We start from the raw sequence: 16981 nt of genomic DNA on the forward strand, positions 1-16981 counted from the left end.
CTTCACTGTGAGTCTGTAAGCTGTGCTCAAAGGGAATGCTTAGAGCTGACATGCAGCTTTGAGTGTTCCTTACCTAGGACCTCTCATTCTGAGGGTGGGTCACCTCATACTGTGTGCGAGTGAGAAAGGGGGGAATCATTTGCAAGTGTCAGGGGTGGTAGTTATAACCTTATGTTGGATGGGACGCTTTCTAGAAGTTAGTGGAAACACCTCTGCATCCTTTCGAATGTGGCTGTTTCATTGTCTGTTTTCAGTTGGCATAGTGGTTTTGCTTTGCACGTAGAAAAGCGACTTTTATCCATAGAGCTAGTGATTCTTAATCTTCTCCCAGAAGAGATCACTCTTCCTGTATCCTGCTCTTTAATTGCATGCATTCATTCATGTCTTGAACCTAAAAGGGCTATTAGTTTGTCCAGAGCTCCCTTTGTCACATGAGGGCTGAGGTAGGCAAACCTGCAGTTTGAAGTGACCAGGCTCCACCTGTGTAGCACCCAGACTACTGAGTGATACGGAGCACTGTTTCATGAAGCACTGCTGCTTTCTGGTTACCTGCTGTGTTGTCAGGAATAGCAGCGTGTCCTGAAGCTGTCCCTCAGCTAGTCCTTTTGCCCAGGAGACCTCTGCTCTTAAATTCGTAGCATTGCCTGTGAGTGAAAATATCTCTTCTATGAAATTCATGGGATGTTTCAAATACAAATGAAGGAATTTCAGTGGTAAAACCCTTTGAGTCCTGTTTAAGACTGCATGACTGTTATGGAGAAATTCAAGCAAGCCATGTAGTTGGCCATTGTAGCTGACAATGCGGTACACAGTTCTATTGGTATTGGCAAAATACCCATTATTGTGGCGGTTTTCTTAAAAAAATTAATCACAAGATTTTTTTTATTCTGCAGGGAATTTGACACCAGAGCCACCTAAAATACCATCTTCTACAAGCCACCCAGATCTCTTAGGTGGATGGGATTCTTGGGCAGATTCTTCAGCAACCAGCAATGTAGCGTCACCACAGTTGAAACCTCTTTTTGAAGGTAGTATGAAATGAAATTCTTCCATTAGAGGGAATAAGGAATACTCCTGACTTGGTCAGTTTAATCACCTGAAACTGCTGAACATGTCTCATGCCTATTTGCCTTGTTGCTTAAAAGACTCTATGCTCTTGTGTTTAAATGCCCCTTTAGTGAGGCACTCGTGTAGTTTTTCAGAGTAAGTTCAAGGCAGAGGAATAAAATCGTTTTAGTTGTCTATAGTAATGGTGATTCTTCTCATGGTAAAAGATGTCATGGAGCAGAATGCTGGGGAGGTTTACATGAGGTGTTGTGGAAATAGTACTTTTACTCATTCTCTCCATTTTCAAATACACCAAGTACATGATACATTTTCTTATTATACAGGTCAAGCTTTTACCACAGGGAGCCAGTCCAGTGTGTCTTCAGGTCTGTCTTTCACCCAGGCTAAATCTCAGAACTTTGATCCTTTTGCTGATCTTGCCAATCTTGGATCTGGTCTTCCAGGTAAGATCTTACTTTTACAAGACAATACTTAATGCCTCTACGGTTTGATTTGCTTCTTGTACTCATAAATGTAACTGATAGATTATATAAAGGAAAGTGTTTCCTTTTAATTGTTGACAACCAGCTTGAGGCAGTTGCTGAGAGCAGACAACAAGAAAAGATCAAATCTTTACAGAGATTGTGTGAAACATCTAGAATAATATTTCAGAATATAACCACAGCTGTGATTTAGAAACATTATAAATACTTAATGTTTCAGAATCTAGTTGAGAAGGTAAGAGAAACCAGGGTTTGATTCAGTAACTGAGTATGAGGTTTCTTATCTAGCATTGATACTGTCTGTGAAGGATATGAAATGAAAGCTGGATTAAATTCTTTGTTAGGTCCAAAGTGACAGTTGTTTTCCTTTTAATTCAGTACTTTTCTTTGAGTTCAGTAGGCCTTCATAGCTCCACTACTCAAATCTGTCATGTTTGTAAGATGAGCACAAATCAGGCCTGTACTTGTACACCAGTACCAGGAACATTATGAACATTTGTCAGTTTGCAGTGGTGTGCACGAGAAGTTATGGAAGATGAGACATATTGCAGAGTAACACTTGTCCCAGCATGTTATATTCACCCCAAACTCTGGAATTAGCCCTGCAGCATTCTCAAACAGCAGAGAAAAACTAAGGGCAGTAAAAAGAGCTGAGGTCCTTACATTTCAGGACCACACTACCATAGCAAATGGCTGATTTGTAGCTGTTAAATGTGCCTAGCTGCCATGAGTCAAGGAACAATTTGTAACAGCCTATAGCTGCTGAATTGCAGAAATGTGATTTTTCCCTTAGCTTGGAGCTGACAGAGGTTTTATCCTGTCGTGTTGGCTGTTAGCATTGTGTATCGAATTGAGTATCCTCTTGGTGGATTTATCTTATATAAACACAAGGTAACATACAATGTTTGGCTTCTTTACGTTGCCTGTGCATAATTACTTGCAACATTCTAGTGTCGAAGCAGTACCAATAAGACTGCTCTGCAGTAAACAACTTACAAAAATTTTCTAGTTTAATAATTCAGGTTAATATGGGCTTGTTAAATCTACAGATAGTGTAACAGTAAAAAAAATCAATTTATCTTTGACTTGGAGATGCAGGTATAGCACACACTGAACAGGAAGAAATTGTACTGATTTTAGTAGGATTTAGATCAATTAATTAGTCTTTCAGTTAACTTTCAGTAGGAAAAATGACTGTGTTAAAAAGTAGCCAGATGTCACTGTGCTAGTTAACCTTCTCAGGCTGGAACTGAATTTTCAGGGAGTTATAAGAACTGGAGTTTAGACTTGGTGTTGTATTTTTCATAGGCATTTTCTGGCCTTCACATACAAGTCATTATTCTGGATCCCAGAGTGTGGGGAGTGAGAGTGAAAGCTGCTTAATTGGGAATGCTGTATAAACAGGAAAGAAACAATAGCTAAAGGTGTAGTAGTAGTGTATTAGGCTAGTGGTATTATACCGATAGTGGGTGTTCTCACAGTCTTCATTTCTAGGAATGATCTTGTACCAGAAAGTAGGAGTGTGGTGTTGAAAAGTTCCTGCTGATAGTGGGGCATTGGCTCGTCCTATAGGAAGAATTGGTTGGCCTTGAAGACTGAAATACTGAATGTAGAATGCTTTGAAAGAGTAGTAGAATTAGATTATTTTCAGTGTGCAAGGTCATGTACTCTGACTAGTAACAGGGATTTTTTTCTGTAAATTTCACAAGATAGAAGTGGCTGAAGACTGAGTTGACTATGCAATTGGGTGCTTTCATGAAAAAACAGTGCACTCCCAGATTTTATCAGGTGTTGCATTGCAATACTAGGTTTTATCAGGTGTGGTATTTAGAGGTATAGTATGGTAACTTGTACATGGTCCTGGGGAGACATCTCTTGTGTAAGCTGTTATAACTATGAGCAGCAACTACACAAGAGCTATCAGGAGAGCCGAGCTGTGGGGATCCAGTTTTGAAAGAGGAAACTGGGTTTACATTGCCATGTATACCTAGACAAGCTTGGGTGTTTCTTCTGTGGCTTTAGAGTGAATAGAAGGGGGGAAAAACAGAAACAAGAATGAGTAAGCTTAAACTGGCTTGGAATATGTTTGAGCTGAAAGTTAGGTTCTAATCATCAGCAGCTGATTAATAATGTATGTGGAGATGCAAATACTAATTCACCTTCCCTTAAGAAATAATGAGATGGGATCGTAAGTTTGTCATTCAAGACCAAATGACAAAGATTTCTGGTTTTGAAGTGTCAGTATTTCATTCATATTATACCTCTTAGCTGGCTTCAGGCATGTAACCGTATTTGACCACTAGTTTTGAATTCATGTTCTGTCATTTTTAGGGAATTCTTCCAACCTGAAGAGGTCTTAATCTGTTTTAGGATGCCATAAGTGTGGTATAAAATGTTTCTCTTCCAAAAAATCTCAATGTATCAAAATTAAGTCATCACACTATTTTTTTTTTCCCTGTGATGGGTATATGTCAGGTATATGCAACTTGTCAAGGGAACGGAGTTCCTAGGTGTCCTGGTTTCAGCTGAGACAGAGTTAATTTTCTTCGTAGCGGCTGGTATGGGGCTATGTTTTGGATTTGTGCTGAAGACAGTGTTGATAATACAGAGATGTTTTAGTTGCTGCTGTACTAGTCAAGGACTTTTCAGCTTCCCGTGCTCTGCCAGGTGCAGAAGAAGCTGGGAGGGGACACAGCCAGGATAGTTGATCCAAACTGACCAAAGGGCTATTCCATACCACATGACGTCATGCTCAGTATATAAAGCTGGGGAAGAAGAAGGAAGGGGGGACATTGGAGTGATGGCGTTTGTCTTCCCAAGTAACCGTTACGCGTGATGGAGCCCTGCTTTCCTGGAGATGGCTGAACACCTGCCTGACCCTGGGAAGTAGTGAATGAATTCCTTGCTTTGCTTTGCTTGCGTGCGCGGCTTTTGCTTTCCCTATTAAACTGTTATTATCTCAACCCTCAAGTTTTCTTACTTTTGCTCTTCCGATTCTCTCCCCCATCCCACCGAGGGGGAGTGAGCGAGCGGCTGTGTGGTGCTTAGCTGCCAGCTGGGGCTAAACCACGACAGTCCTTTTTTGGACTGTCTTTCCAAAGGAAGTCAGTCAAGGGCAATTTAATGCTGGCTTGGTTTAGAATAAAAAAATCTCAGGTTTATTCTCATCAATAAGACAAAGCTGAATAATGAATTTAAAAGGCTAGAGCTTTACTCTGCTCAATTTGTTTACAGTGAGTACTGTAGAGTAGAGAAAAGGCCCTGTGTGTTCTTCCCAAACTGAGTAGCAGGTGAAACTGCTAAGCAGTGTTATTTATACTGGTTTAATGAAGGGAAATGGGATACTAAAAATTGAGTCAATATTGTGTTGATAGACAGTGGCCTATAGATCACATCAGGTGATTACAACAATATCTCCTGCAGGCTTCCATGCTTTTTTTACTCATGTGCAACATTCCCTGCTAATGCTTCTGTAGAATAATCTCGTCTTTCTTAAACAGTAGTGCAAGAAATCATTAGAGGCTTTGAAAGCACTCATTTGAAAATATTCTCAATATATTAAATTTTCTTGATCTTATAATTAGTTTTTCAGTGTCCTCTGCATGTTAGCAAATGTTGAAGTGTAATGAATTGGGAGGCAGAACTACTGTCACTGCTGAATTATTTTCTGGCCTTACATATGCCTGGCTGATGAGACAAGAGCAAATGCTTCTGCTAAAACTGACAGTTGAAAACTTGAGTTGTAAGAGGCTGGAAGACTTTCAGTAATGACTCTAGCTCCTGCCATTTAAGTTACTTGTTAATGAGACTCTTAACTTCATTTTACCCACACTTTTCTGTTAGGCTTTCTCTTGTATAGTGGTGTCACTGTGAACTATGTGGTTAGACGTCAAGACCAAACTGTCTTACTTGTATTAAACAGGTGACAGATACTGAGCTGAACAACTAATTTAGTATTTGTTGTTAGGTTCCTCCAGTGGTGGACTCTCAAGTAGCGGCTTTGGTCAGAAGACTGCTCCATTTCAGAAGTTGGGAAATCAGTGGCAGAAATCCACAAAACCACAAAGTACTTCGTGGCAGTCCCAGACTAAATCCAGCACAGCAGCTAAACCCAATTACACAGTAAACTTCAGTGTTATTGGAGGACGAGAAGAAAGAGGAGTCAGAACCCCAAGCTTTGGTAAGTTTTCTGAAGGCATTACTTATAATGGCCTGTGTGAAGTTACTCAGATGCACTGTAAGCTGCAGAAACTCTTGTACCTTCATGTTTTTATTTATGTTTAGGTTGTATCTAGTAGAAATCTGAAAAAAGCCTGGTAAATCTGGTGTCCTGCTTTTGCAGAGCTACACTAGAATATTTCAGAGACAAGCTGTCTATGGCCCAAATATTTGCAAGTTTGGGCATAAAGTCTTAAGGCTATATTCGCTCACCCACATGGGTACTGGTTTTGTATCACTGGATTAGAAAGGTAAATTTGACCTATCCAGGGAGACATGGTTGATAATGTTGCTTTGTGCTAGTCCACTTGTGATACACAGGTAAAAGGATGCACCATTTTTCCTAGCTGAAGAATAGTAGCTAGTCTTAAGAAAGATTGAGGTTAAACTTACCGGAAATTCTTCTGTTTCAAACAAGGATGGGGACAAGAGCAGGTGGAATCGTTCTTGGAACCAGTCCCTTAAGATGTTCCAACTGAATATGCAAACCTAGAGGTATAGGGATGGGCATGGCCTCTTCTACATTAACCTTCTTGGAGAATGTTATTTTCCTGGTGTGTTGGTATTAGGATTATGCCTCCTTTTAACTGGCATGTAAGTGAACAGCAGGTACTTCTGTAAGTTGAAATGATTCTGTTGATCTGTATCTGGAAGTAGGTGACAGGATGGAGAGGCAGTGGGCATAAGTTGCAGCATGTGAAAGTCTGATTGGAGAACAGGGGGAAGAAATCCATTAGCATGATGAAATGCTGAAACGCGGCAAGGGATTTTGTGATTCCTCATCCTTGAAAACAGATGGACCTCAACTGGACAAGGACCTGAGAAATTTAGTTGTCCCTGTTTTGAGCAGGGATTGGACTAGATGACATCCAGAGGCCTCCTTAGAATTCAGTTATTTTACAGTTCTCTAAAATTTGTTGGTTCTATGATGACTATTCATGTTGATATTTTATTCCTTCATTATTCTGCGTAAGTTTCAACATACTTAAATGTTGACTACATACTTTTGACTAAAGTATTGAGTATATGGTCACTTGAAAAACTGCTGCACAGCAGTTAGAATTACTTTATAGTGGAAAAATGGAACCATTTCCAAAATCATGAATAGGTAGATGTGTACTCCCTCAAATCTACTCCATTTTTGAAAAAAGAGGACATGCAAGTACTTAGTCACATGTATGCACATGAGGTTATCTGTTCTGCTGGACTGAAAACTTGTCAGTGATCCTTTTTATTCCTATCCTTCTGTTAGTCTTGTGGAGTTTGTCAAGCCACTGAAGAATATTTATCATGGTAGTGAGAAATGTCATGCAGGTGTATCAAAGTGCAATATATTTCCCCCATTAATGTATTCTGCTATGTAACTTTTCATGTAATGTTTTTCTCCTTTCATAGGTCAAAAGCCAAAAGTGTCAGAAAATGACTTTGAGGATCTCTTATCTAATCAAGGGTTTTCAGCTAAATCTGATAAGAAGGGACCAAAGACCATTGCTGAGATGAGAAAACAAGAAATGTCTAAAGATATGGACCCCTTGAAACTCAAGGTTTGTTTAACAGTGGTTTTGATTGAAGTGTAAGTCTGAGCTTTTGCTTAGAACTGCTGATAACAGAGCAGAAGGATGCAATGACTACCAGAGCAAACTGATAAAGCAGAATGAAATTTTTTCTGTATTTAAATCATATGGCTGTAGAAGTTAATTAGCATGAACAATAGTCAGTTGGCAATAAAGCAGCAGTGACAATAGCACAAAAAGTGTGTGGATGGAATGCAAGTTCCTGTTTCTTTCAGCTAAGGTTGGAGAATTCAAGAACCTGTTTTCTTGTCAGAGTCCATTTCCTGAAGCCAGAACTGTTCTTTATCTGTAGTGTTCCCAAAAGTCTCCTTAGAAAAGATGGATTTGGCAGATAATACAAACTACATTTTAAAAACCAGGCAGGTGAGAATAGCTGTCTTCAGGGTGACTTACCTGCATTTACTGGTTAACAAATGCTACTGCTGTCTGAAGAAATTGCTAAAAGATGCAGTTCTGGAGTTGGGCTATAGGACTAGTCTGTGGGGTGTTAGCTGATCAGCTGTTCAGATTTTATGTATTACTCATTGATAACATCACATATTAATGTACTTTCAGTTTTGTAGTCCATATGATGCTTTAGAAAAGTTTATAAAAGAATTTCAGAGGGATGCTGAAATTTGTTTTCACAAAATGTCTTACCTGAAGAGTGTGCACAGCTTGCATGGGTAGCTTTTAACACAAGTCACCATAAATGGAAATAAATACAGATTTTTATTTACCATACTCACTGCTGATAGAGGGCAGAGATTTTCATATTACATAATACAGTGTTTAATGAAGACACTGTATCACTATATCACAGTGGCTTGAATATTGCTGTTAGTCTGAAATGGCCAGTTATTCTAATCAACTTTCATGGGTATATATGAAAAGACTTTAGTTTGTGCACCGCTGCAGGTTGCTTATAAGTAAACGTTAACTAGTAATATATGTGATCTGAAACTTTTGTACAAATCAAGAATTTTAGTAAATTAATGTTATGCCCTTAGGGAATTAATGTTAATTGCAACTGATGTTTTTAATTACTCCTGTCAATTCTCTTGTCATTAATTATACAGGGTTTTGTAATATGTAACCATCTCAGTAATTTCTCTTGCAATGACTGAATTTCTGCAATAAACTAATAACAATGAGCTACTCCATAGTGGCAGATGCAAAATATCACTTTTGGGTGGCTAATGATTTGGGTGCCAGAAAGAAGAATGTAGTAAGATAGTTGGACTTGGGGGTGAATGCAGCAAGACAACTACTTGTGTCCTAATTTTGGAGTCTTGTACAGAGGGAAGGTTACGTCTCTAGGCAGACTGAGAATGCTTACAGTGCTACATTCTGTTTTTCCCAGATTCTTGAATGGATTGAAGGAAAGGAGAGAAATATCAGAGCATTAATATCCACTCTTCATACAGTGCTTTGGGAAGGGGAAAATAAGTGGAAACCAGTCAGCATGGCAGATCTAGTAACTCCTGAACAAGTAAAGAAATACTACAGGAAAGCAGTGCTTGTAGTTCATCCAGATAAGGTGAGTGTGTTCCTCTGATCTTCCTTCCTTTAGAAGGAATACCAACTGCTTTTACCACACCATACTACTCACTGATAGATGTGTAGTCTAACAGGAGCTGGTGGAAGGCCAGGGCTTATGTAAAGCTGATAAGGGGGATTCAGGCTGGAAAGCAGAATATCTAAACAAGAATTACGGTCCTTGGGAGTAAAGCATATCCTGGAGAAATATGTAGGCTAATTAAGATGTTTTGGGAACCATCTGAAACAACTAGCAGAAGTGTGATAAGAAGCACCCTCATGCAAACTATCCCCATTATAATACTAAAAGTCACACCCCTCAAGCTAGAGACCCCGGCCCAAGCAGAGACCCCTCACCTTGGAGCATGCGCAGAATATTAAAGTAGCACTGTAGCTTTAAGTTGAAGTAAGAGAAACGTAGACCAATAGAAAACTGCTTTGTGTAATTACTTATGCGTATGCATAACTAGACTGGATAAATACTGTACCTGCATGGCCAAACTTTGTGCTAGCTTTGTGGAGCTACCACCTAGCACCCATCTCTGCACAGACATGAAATAAAGTACCTCTGCTCTGTGTGTATATTGGCGTCTTGCACACCGGGTAAACAACTTCACACTTGTGGGACAACAGATGCTGCAGCCTTGCTTCTTGATCAAGCACCCTAGATGCTCTTCACTTTGCTTCCGTTGTCTTCTGAATTTGGTGTCCTACTAGCACAGGATTTTTCTTGTCATCCTGACACAGCACAGAATTCAACAGATAAATGTTAACAAATGAAAGATCCCATGAAGGTTGTACTGAGCACCAATGTCAGTTATGCTGAGTTCTGACTGACTTCTGGCAGGTCTAATGCTGATTAATGGAATCTGCTTTATTTCTACCAGCTGATACTTCAGGTCTTTTAGGACTATTCACCAGTATATGAAGACTCAGAGGCTGCCACAGCAAACTGGTGGGAAGAACCTGCTGAACCTCCTTTACTAAAAAACTTTACTAGGAACTAGAAAAAGTAAATTTTACTAGAGTAAAGAAATTAGCAGTTGAAAAATACTTGATGAATACAACATTCCAGTTGACTTTTTAAAATATTTAATGCATTCTGTTGCTGTTTGTTAGTCTCCCAGTATATGAAGGTAGCTTCTTGTTCTGAGTCATTGCTCTAGGCTGTGTTTTAGATATAAAGATAAGCATTGAATATACCTGGTTTGAATTTTCAGGCTTGCCTTCACTGGTGGTTCAGTGAGCAGTAGTCTAAGTCCTTTGTCTTCTTGTAACCATAACAGAGCAACATGACATTGTTCTTTCTTCTCCCCCCTGACCTTTGCTGTTCTTGGCCTTGTGGTTTCCTCCACCTTTGTGGTGGTTTCTTGGTCCTTTCTGGAAGCCCCTTAAAGCATCAGTGTCAGAACACAGGTCTCTGAGACATTTTCTTCTTCCTTGGTTTCTTTTCTGCCACTTTAAGTTAAAGCAGTCCCTAAAAGGGTCTATAAAGTACTGCAGCTGGCAAAAGCCAAGTAGCAGGAGAAGGGGAAGGATACTGGAGAGGGCTCTGGGGCATCCCTTTTGTGTTGGAAAGAACCTGTTAAAATGACTCATCTCGTCTTGTGGGACTGAATCTTTACTAACCACGGAAGTTGGGTTGGCCCAGAGGCAAGGGCTGCTGTGAAATAGGCAAGGAATCGGGAGGGTACTGTCTTTGTTCGAGTATGGAGGCAAACGCGCAGGAAGTACTATGTCATTAATGTGGAATCTTAACATCACTTACAATCAGCAAGATTTTTCTCCAGGGAATCCCATCCAAAAGGAGTCTTCTTAAATAGTGCTTAAATTTTATTCTTGTACACTACTGCAAGGTCTGTCAGGAAGCAATTTAAAAAATGACTGGATTTGATCATTAACTAATATTAACTAAAACTATTTATGAAAAGAACAGCTTGGAAAACTGTTTTTAGCTAAGTTTCAGTTATTTATGAATTGCGCTAAAAGTTTGAAGTAATGTAAGGAAACCAAGGCTTTGGCTTTGTTTAAAATACTTGTGGCAAACTTTGGATAAGATTGGAGAGGGCTGTGCATCTGCAAAATTATATTCACACAGCAGTGTAAAGTTGTTGAATAAGATAACAAATATAAAAAGGGTGAGATCTTTCCCAAGTCACATAATTCCTAATATTTTTGTTTCTAATATGTCTGTTTGTTTTCAGGCCACAGGACAACCTTATGAGCAGTATGCCAAAATGATCTTCATGGAATTGAATGATGCATGGTCAGAGTTTGAAAACCAAGGATCAAAGTCCCTTTTCTAAAACTTCACCTTTTACAGAACCACTTCCAAAAACTGGAGCTGAGCATTGTTGTGATTTTATTGCGCCTATGATTTATGAAGTGCTTTTCCATGATTTTAGTACAGTTTCTAATCATGCACTTAAATGTGGTGATGTATTTTGTAAGATGTAGAGTAAAAAGCATTACATAGATGCATTAAGAAAACAGCTGCTCAGTACTTGAAGAAATCACAGTCTGGAAGTAAAGATTTCCTTTCAGTTTATATATGGTAAAATAGAATTTTAATGAAGCTCCATGATTTCTGGTATACTAGTATTAATTTTAAATCATTCCAATTTCATTGATCTTAGCTTTACCCCTACCTTCACCAATTTGTCTGTTACTTTCAGTAGTTTTGTGATTCAATTTCGATGTTTGGTGCCTGTCACCTTATTCAGAGTGCTTTAGTTAATCAGCAGTGAATTTGCTTGGCGTATCTCAAACCTGAAGGTGTATATTTTCATCTGTATTTTATGTAATCAATCTGATAATCATTCTGTAAATAATATTTTCTGACAATACCTGTGTTCCTTACAATAAATTAACAGTTGTTTAGCCAAAAAGACCCCAAATGTGGGAAAGTCAGCCAGGATTGTTCTTGATTTTTAACTTTTTTTTACATATCGTGAATCTAGAAACAAATCTTGACTTTAAGGTCTGCATGTTCCTGCTGTTTTGTTATTTATTATGAACCTTTGGAAGGCAGTACCTTGACCAGTGCTTACTTTCCCAGTTCTTTAAATGGTGTCTTTTGCTTCCAATTTCAGTGGAACATTCCTTCCATTGGACTTCAGATACTCTGATAGAAATGTTATTCTGAAACTTGAAATGTAAGCACAAAACATTTTACTCTGCTTTGATTTGTATGAGTAAATACTACATTACTTGTTACCATCTGCTGCATGTCTGAACCTCTATTTGAGATATGCATGACATCAGTGTATGTGAAAACATGGGGTGTATTGGTAGAGTGTTGCATTTCTGCTCACCTACGTTCCATGCACTGGCTAGTGCACGATGAGTAGAGACACAACTCGATAACAACACTTGCCATGTTTTCTAATCCCTATTCAGAAGGCAGTTTTTCACTAGTGCTGGGGTGAATGAATGCAAATGACCAATGACTGTTATACTCTGTGTAATAACAAAATGCAATTTTCGTATCAAGTTTGAAAATGTTGAAAATCAGTGTTGTGGTATTAAAGCTTTGGCAGCAGTCTCTTGAAACGGTACAGCTGAACATACTGAAGGGGATATTTTGATCATCTTGCCATTTTGTACATTTTGCATGCTTAACTGACGGGGAAGCTGTGCCGTTATTAGAGGTGACTGTTCAGCGGAGCAACATGTGAACAGAAAACATGAGATCCTAATGCCACCTGAACAGTGTGTTGGATGAGGTTTTCCACAGCGTGAGAGCTGATGGGTTAGAGACTTGCGAACAAAGGTTGCAATTTATAGTCTCTAAGCTCAGATCTAACACAGTTACTTATTAACCTCTCATAAAAGGTTTTGTGTGTGTGTGTATATTCACATACATATTCAGCTACTGTGATTTTTTTTTTTTAAGATGGAAGCCAGGATCAGTTATGGATCAGGAAGGTTATATATTATTCATAGCTGCAGTTGTATTTCAGTTACTGTTTGAAGCAGTCTTAAATCTCAGTAGATTTCTTCATAAAAACAGGTAACTTGCTGTCTGATTTAGAGTAAGAGTTAGTATTTTTTCCCTGGGACACTTCATTAATTCTTTGTATTCGTGGTGTGCATCTATGGTATTTAAAGGCTTCTGCTGGTAGATAGGTTTGTCGGAGACCTGCATGGCTTTTTACAGTTCTAGGGCAAATGATACCTAGTAATAGGTTTTAAAAGACATACAGAGATATATAAGGACTGTGATTGACTGCAGTCCTATATATACAGCTGAGAGAGAAAGCATTTCTGAGGGAGCTTCTTTTAGTAAGGAAGGACTACTTTAAAAACCCATGTTCCTTTCAGCACATACAAGCAACTTAATTTTGAGGGACACATTTTTAATTGCTCTTTTCTTGAAATAGGTGTATAAAAAATTAAAACTGAAAACTGGGAGGAAAATATCTTCTCCTCTGCTTTTTATGTTTGGTAGCATTTTCTGGATGATGTCTACATTTCTCCATTTTTATTCATCTACTCTTGTTTGCAAAATTTTCTTTAACAATGGAAAAGAACTGTCGATGTGATTTTAAGTTAGCAGGGAAATGAGTGGAAGTGTGTTATCTGGAACTGAGGATCTCTTGAAATTGATTCCCCCTTTTTAAATTTATGGAAAATCATGAAGTTTGGCTGTGGATTTTTCCAAGGGCCTTTTGATAATTACTGAAACTTCAGTCAGGTTGACTGGACCCCTCAGCTTAGTTTATGGCTTGATCAGCTCTGGTCCTCAGTGGGGGAACTGGCTGATTCCTCCGTCCTGCTCCTTTCTATGTAGTTGAATTTTGGTGCTAGGAATCTGGGAGAGGCTCAGTTTGGTAAACTCTTAAAATCTTGACAATGAAACTGTTTTGTTTTTCTGTTTAACTGTGTCATTCAGCTGTGTTGCATACAAAATATGCAAAAAGTTAGATTTCAGTAAGGCCCTGTAAGCAAACTTTAAAAATTTAAGTGATGAACACAGTAAACTAAAGTTTTGTTTTCTTTAGAAGATAAAGCAGCATGAGGACCACTAAAGGTGTTTCATAGTGTAAAGTTTATATTAAATGTTTTAGATACCTTAAATTCCCTCTTCCCACATTCCTGTAAATTTATATAAAACATATATTGAGTCTTAATGCTCTTTTAAAGGAGAGGGTCATTTGGAAGAAAAAGTCCAGAAGTTCTGTTTGAATTAATCTTAAAATGGTAATAAAAAATGGTAAACTGGGAATGAGGGCTTTTCAACCTTTCTCACACTCTGTACTTCATTGTTAGTTGGCTGTCTGCTGTATGGGATAGGACTGCACTCACACTGCACAATTACACACACATTTCACTGTATTCTTAATGTCCACAAGCTGAAAAGCTTTTAGAATAGGCTACAGAAATAGATTAAGCTGAGACTTGATTAGATACTGTGAATTCTCTCTGGGCTTGTATATTTTCCATTCATGCTTATTACTCATTGCACAGTTAAATTTTGAAATGTTGAAGTGAAATCATGTCCTGAAAGTTAGACTTTATATATCTGCTTCTGCTGAGTGCAAAGCTTGAGGTTGAGATGAGTGAGTGTTGCCAGGAGGTTGGTGTTGTGTCCAGCAGACTTCACGTGGCACTTGACGTTCTATTGTGAAGCATCTCCTTGACTCTTGCAGCAAATCACTGTGCCTTTTGGCCCATGTTTGTAGTTCCTTTGTCTGTTAATGACAGCTGACTAATACCATGCCTTCTTTGCAGCCTACCAGGATCCAGTTCTTAAAAGTGAGTAGCTTGATACAGTTATTGCAAGAACAAAGAAAAACACTGCAACATAAATTAAGGGGAGAGTAGACAAATAACATCCAGACTCTAACCTACATCTCAAATGTTGTTTTCTAATTCTCTCTTCATTGACTATTCCTACCTATCTCTGCTAAAACCAGGTCTAGATTAGTAGAAGGAACCTGTTACAAACCAGCTTTTCCTGCCCTGTTAGAAGTGCTACTGACTGGCTATAAACAAGTGGCAGTAGCAAGTGCTTGGCTTTTTTTGCAGAAGTTGCTGTAAAGCAGGGCTTGTAAAATGATAGGGCAGGTTTCCACTACTTCTGAATTAAGTTGCTTATGTTACATTGCTGTTAGATCTGGAGAGTCAGGCAACTTAGCTTTCAAGACAGAGATGTGTGAAGAAGAATTGGTATTAAGAGTGTGTGTGGCTAGAACCTGCCAAAAGGAGAAGTGTGATGTGTTTTGACCATGTTGGGGGAAATCAGTTGATGTCTAACCTTGGGCATGCCTGTTTGGTGTTTCCTATTATATTTCCTTCAACTTAACAGCAGGGAAGAGAAAGAAAATGAGCAGTTAAGCACTTGTATTCATATTAAATCATGGGGTGATACTCTCAATATTGTTAGTGGGTAGTGATTCCTGGACATCAAGCCTGGGAGGAAAGGTTCCTCTGCGTTGTCACTTGGGTAGAGTTCAGATAGCTTGCTAATCAATGGTGGCTTCCTTCAGCAAGTGCAGAATGGAAAACCTACAGCAGTGCTGATGAAGTACATTTCCCTGGAACAGTGGCGTTGCACCTGTGAGGGTAACTAGCGCTCATAAAAAATGCCTTGTTTAGCTCCATTTTCTTGCTAATCCTAGAAAGTTCCTCCAGTGTTGTCTTGCTAAGCACAGAGCAACAGTTCCTTCCTGAATGCAGACTACGTCTCTTAGCTGCATGCACAGGATTAGTATTTTGTAGAAACCAAAGCAGTAACTGAAATCTTGGCTGCTCTTAGGGACTGCTGGGCTACATGCACCATTCCACCTCCCAAGGCCAGACCGCAGTTTCCCCAGCAGTGGCTGTATGTTTGCATAGTTGTTGGCCATTGCATTCTCTGCTGCTCACAGGAATATTTCAGGGGTTGCATAAATGTGGAAACCTTGTTGCTCTTTTGCTGTGTCTAACAATTGCAATGTAACAAATGCTTTGTAAATAAGTTCAAATGAGTCCTGTAAGTTGCCTGTGCTTTATGAGTAATTTGACATTTTCTGTCGAGAACTTGCAGGTGATTGACCTGTGAAAGCTGTAGAAGGAATGTATCATTTCCCACGCCTTGAGTCTGTCCCTGGTGCAGAGTGCCTCTAGCTACCAGAAGCCCAGTGACTAGGAGCAAAGGGTGACTCAGCTGAGCTGTGGTTCTGATCTTGATGAATCTTGCAATGCTTGCTTGCTTGCTCTCTCTTTGGGTGAGCTTATTGTAGACTGCAGTTTAGACTGCATTGAACTTCCAACATATGCTCCACAAATACAAATTCAGTCATTTTTATGAAGGATACATGTTGTCATAAAGCTTTTGTTACCAAAAGGGGATTAAGAGGCATTGTGAGAATTCCTGAAACTCTCTTTAGTGGAATGTACTGTATATTTGCAATGTAGACTTCTAGAAGCGATTGTCATCTCTGATAAGGACTTAGCTTGCTCTGAGGTCCTTATTGTATTTACCTGTAGTTGTGATTGTACTTTCTATACCTGTGATTTTTCTGGTTTGGGGTGTGTGGAGGGACAGAACAGATATTCAAGTTCTATTTTTTGCCATCTTTCAGGAAATGCAATGTACCGAGTAATTTTGCTACTAGTGAAATGAAAATTATACCTGTATGTATATAAAGGTAATATAGTCAAATTAAGCTTTGTTTAAAAGTAGATTTAATGTTTGGCACAATGTCCTTGAACAGAATATTTTGCTTTGAAATGTATTATGACTTAACCAGTGATCAATTAAAACAAACAAAATGACTTTGCATGTTTCTTCTTCAGCAAGGGAGAAATGACCTGAATACCCAAAGCATTTCCACTGCTTCTTTCAGAACAATATGCAAGCATTACAGAAATGGTTCTCGTTAGTATGTTGAGGTTGACTGAACCTCTTAGAAACCAAGTGTCTCTTCAGAAGTGTCTCTTCTCCTGTTGGAGAGGGGTCCCTGCAGTGTGGTCTGTGGTTTGGCAGCTGAATTTCTTAGGCTGCTGCCTGTGTCAGGCTGTGAGGGGTTCTTGCACAGGACCTGGTGCAATGCAGTGCCATCCTGTCCCCCAAGGGAAGCTCTTGCATAGGTGTGTGGCAGTAATGGAAGGGAAGGAGAGCAGGAACAAATGGAC

The 16981-nt window shown here is 39.1% G+C and overlaps 1 protein-coding gene across 5 annotated transcripts in view; it reads left to right on the forward strand.

The window, feature by feature from the left end:
• Positions 1 to 16613, forward strand: part of GAK (cyclin G associated kinase) — a 78981-nt gene extending 62368 nt beyond the window's left edge. For 3 of the 5 annotated variants that reach the window (XM_075488459.1, XM_075488460.1, XM_075488463.1), the window contains 6 exons: positions 894 to 1028; positions 1392 to 1511; positions 5518 to 5730; positions 7164 to 7312; positions 8685 to 8861; positions 11065 to 16613. In XM_075488459.1, the coding sequence (XP_075344574.1) occupies positions 894 to 1028; positions 1392 to 1511; positions 5518 to 5730; positions 7164 to 7312; positions 8685 to 8861; positions 11065 to 11166 (896 nt within the window). In that variant the 3' untranslated portion in view covers positions 11167 to 16613. The remainder of the gene's footprint in view (positions 1 to 893; positions 1029 to 1391; positions 1512 to 5517; positions 5731 to 7163; positions 7313 to 8684; positions 8862 to 11064) is intronic. The other 2 variants (XM_075488461.1, XM_075488462.1) reach the window with 2 other exon arrangements.
• Positions 16614 to 16981: the final 368 nt, after the last annotated feature.

The sequence above is a fragment of the Mycteria americana genome, chromosome Z (assembly GCF_035582795.1).
Source record: "Mycteria americana isolate JAX WOST 10 ecotype Jacksonville Zoo and Gardens chromosome Z, USCA_MyAme_1.0, whole genome shotgun sequence".
NCBI classification, from domain to species: domain Eukaryota; kingdom Metazoa; phylum Chordata; class Aves; order Ciconiiformes; family Ciconiidae; genus Mycteria; species Mycteria americana.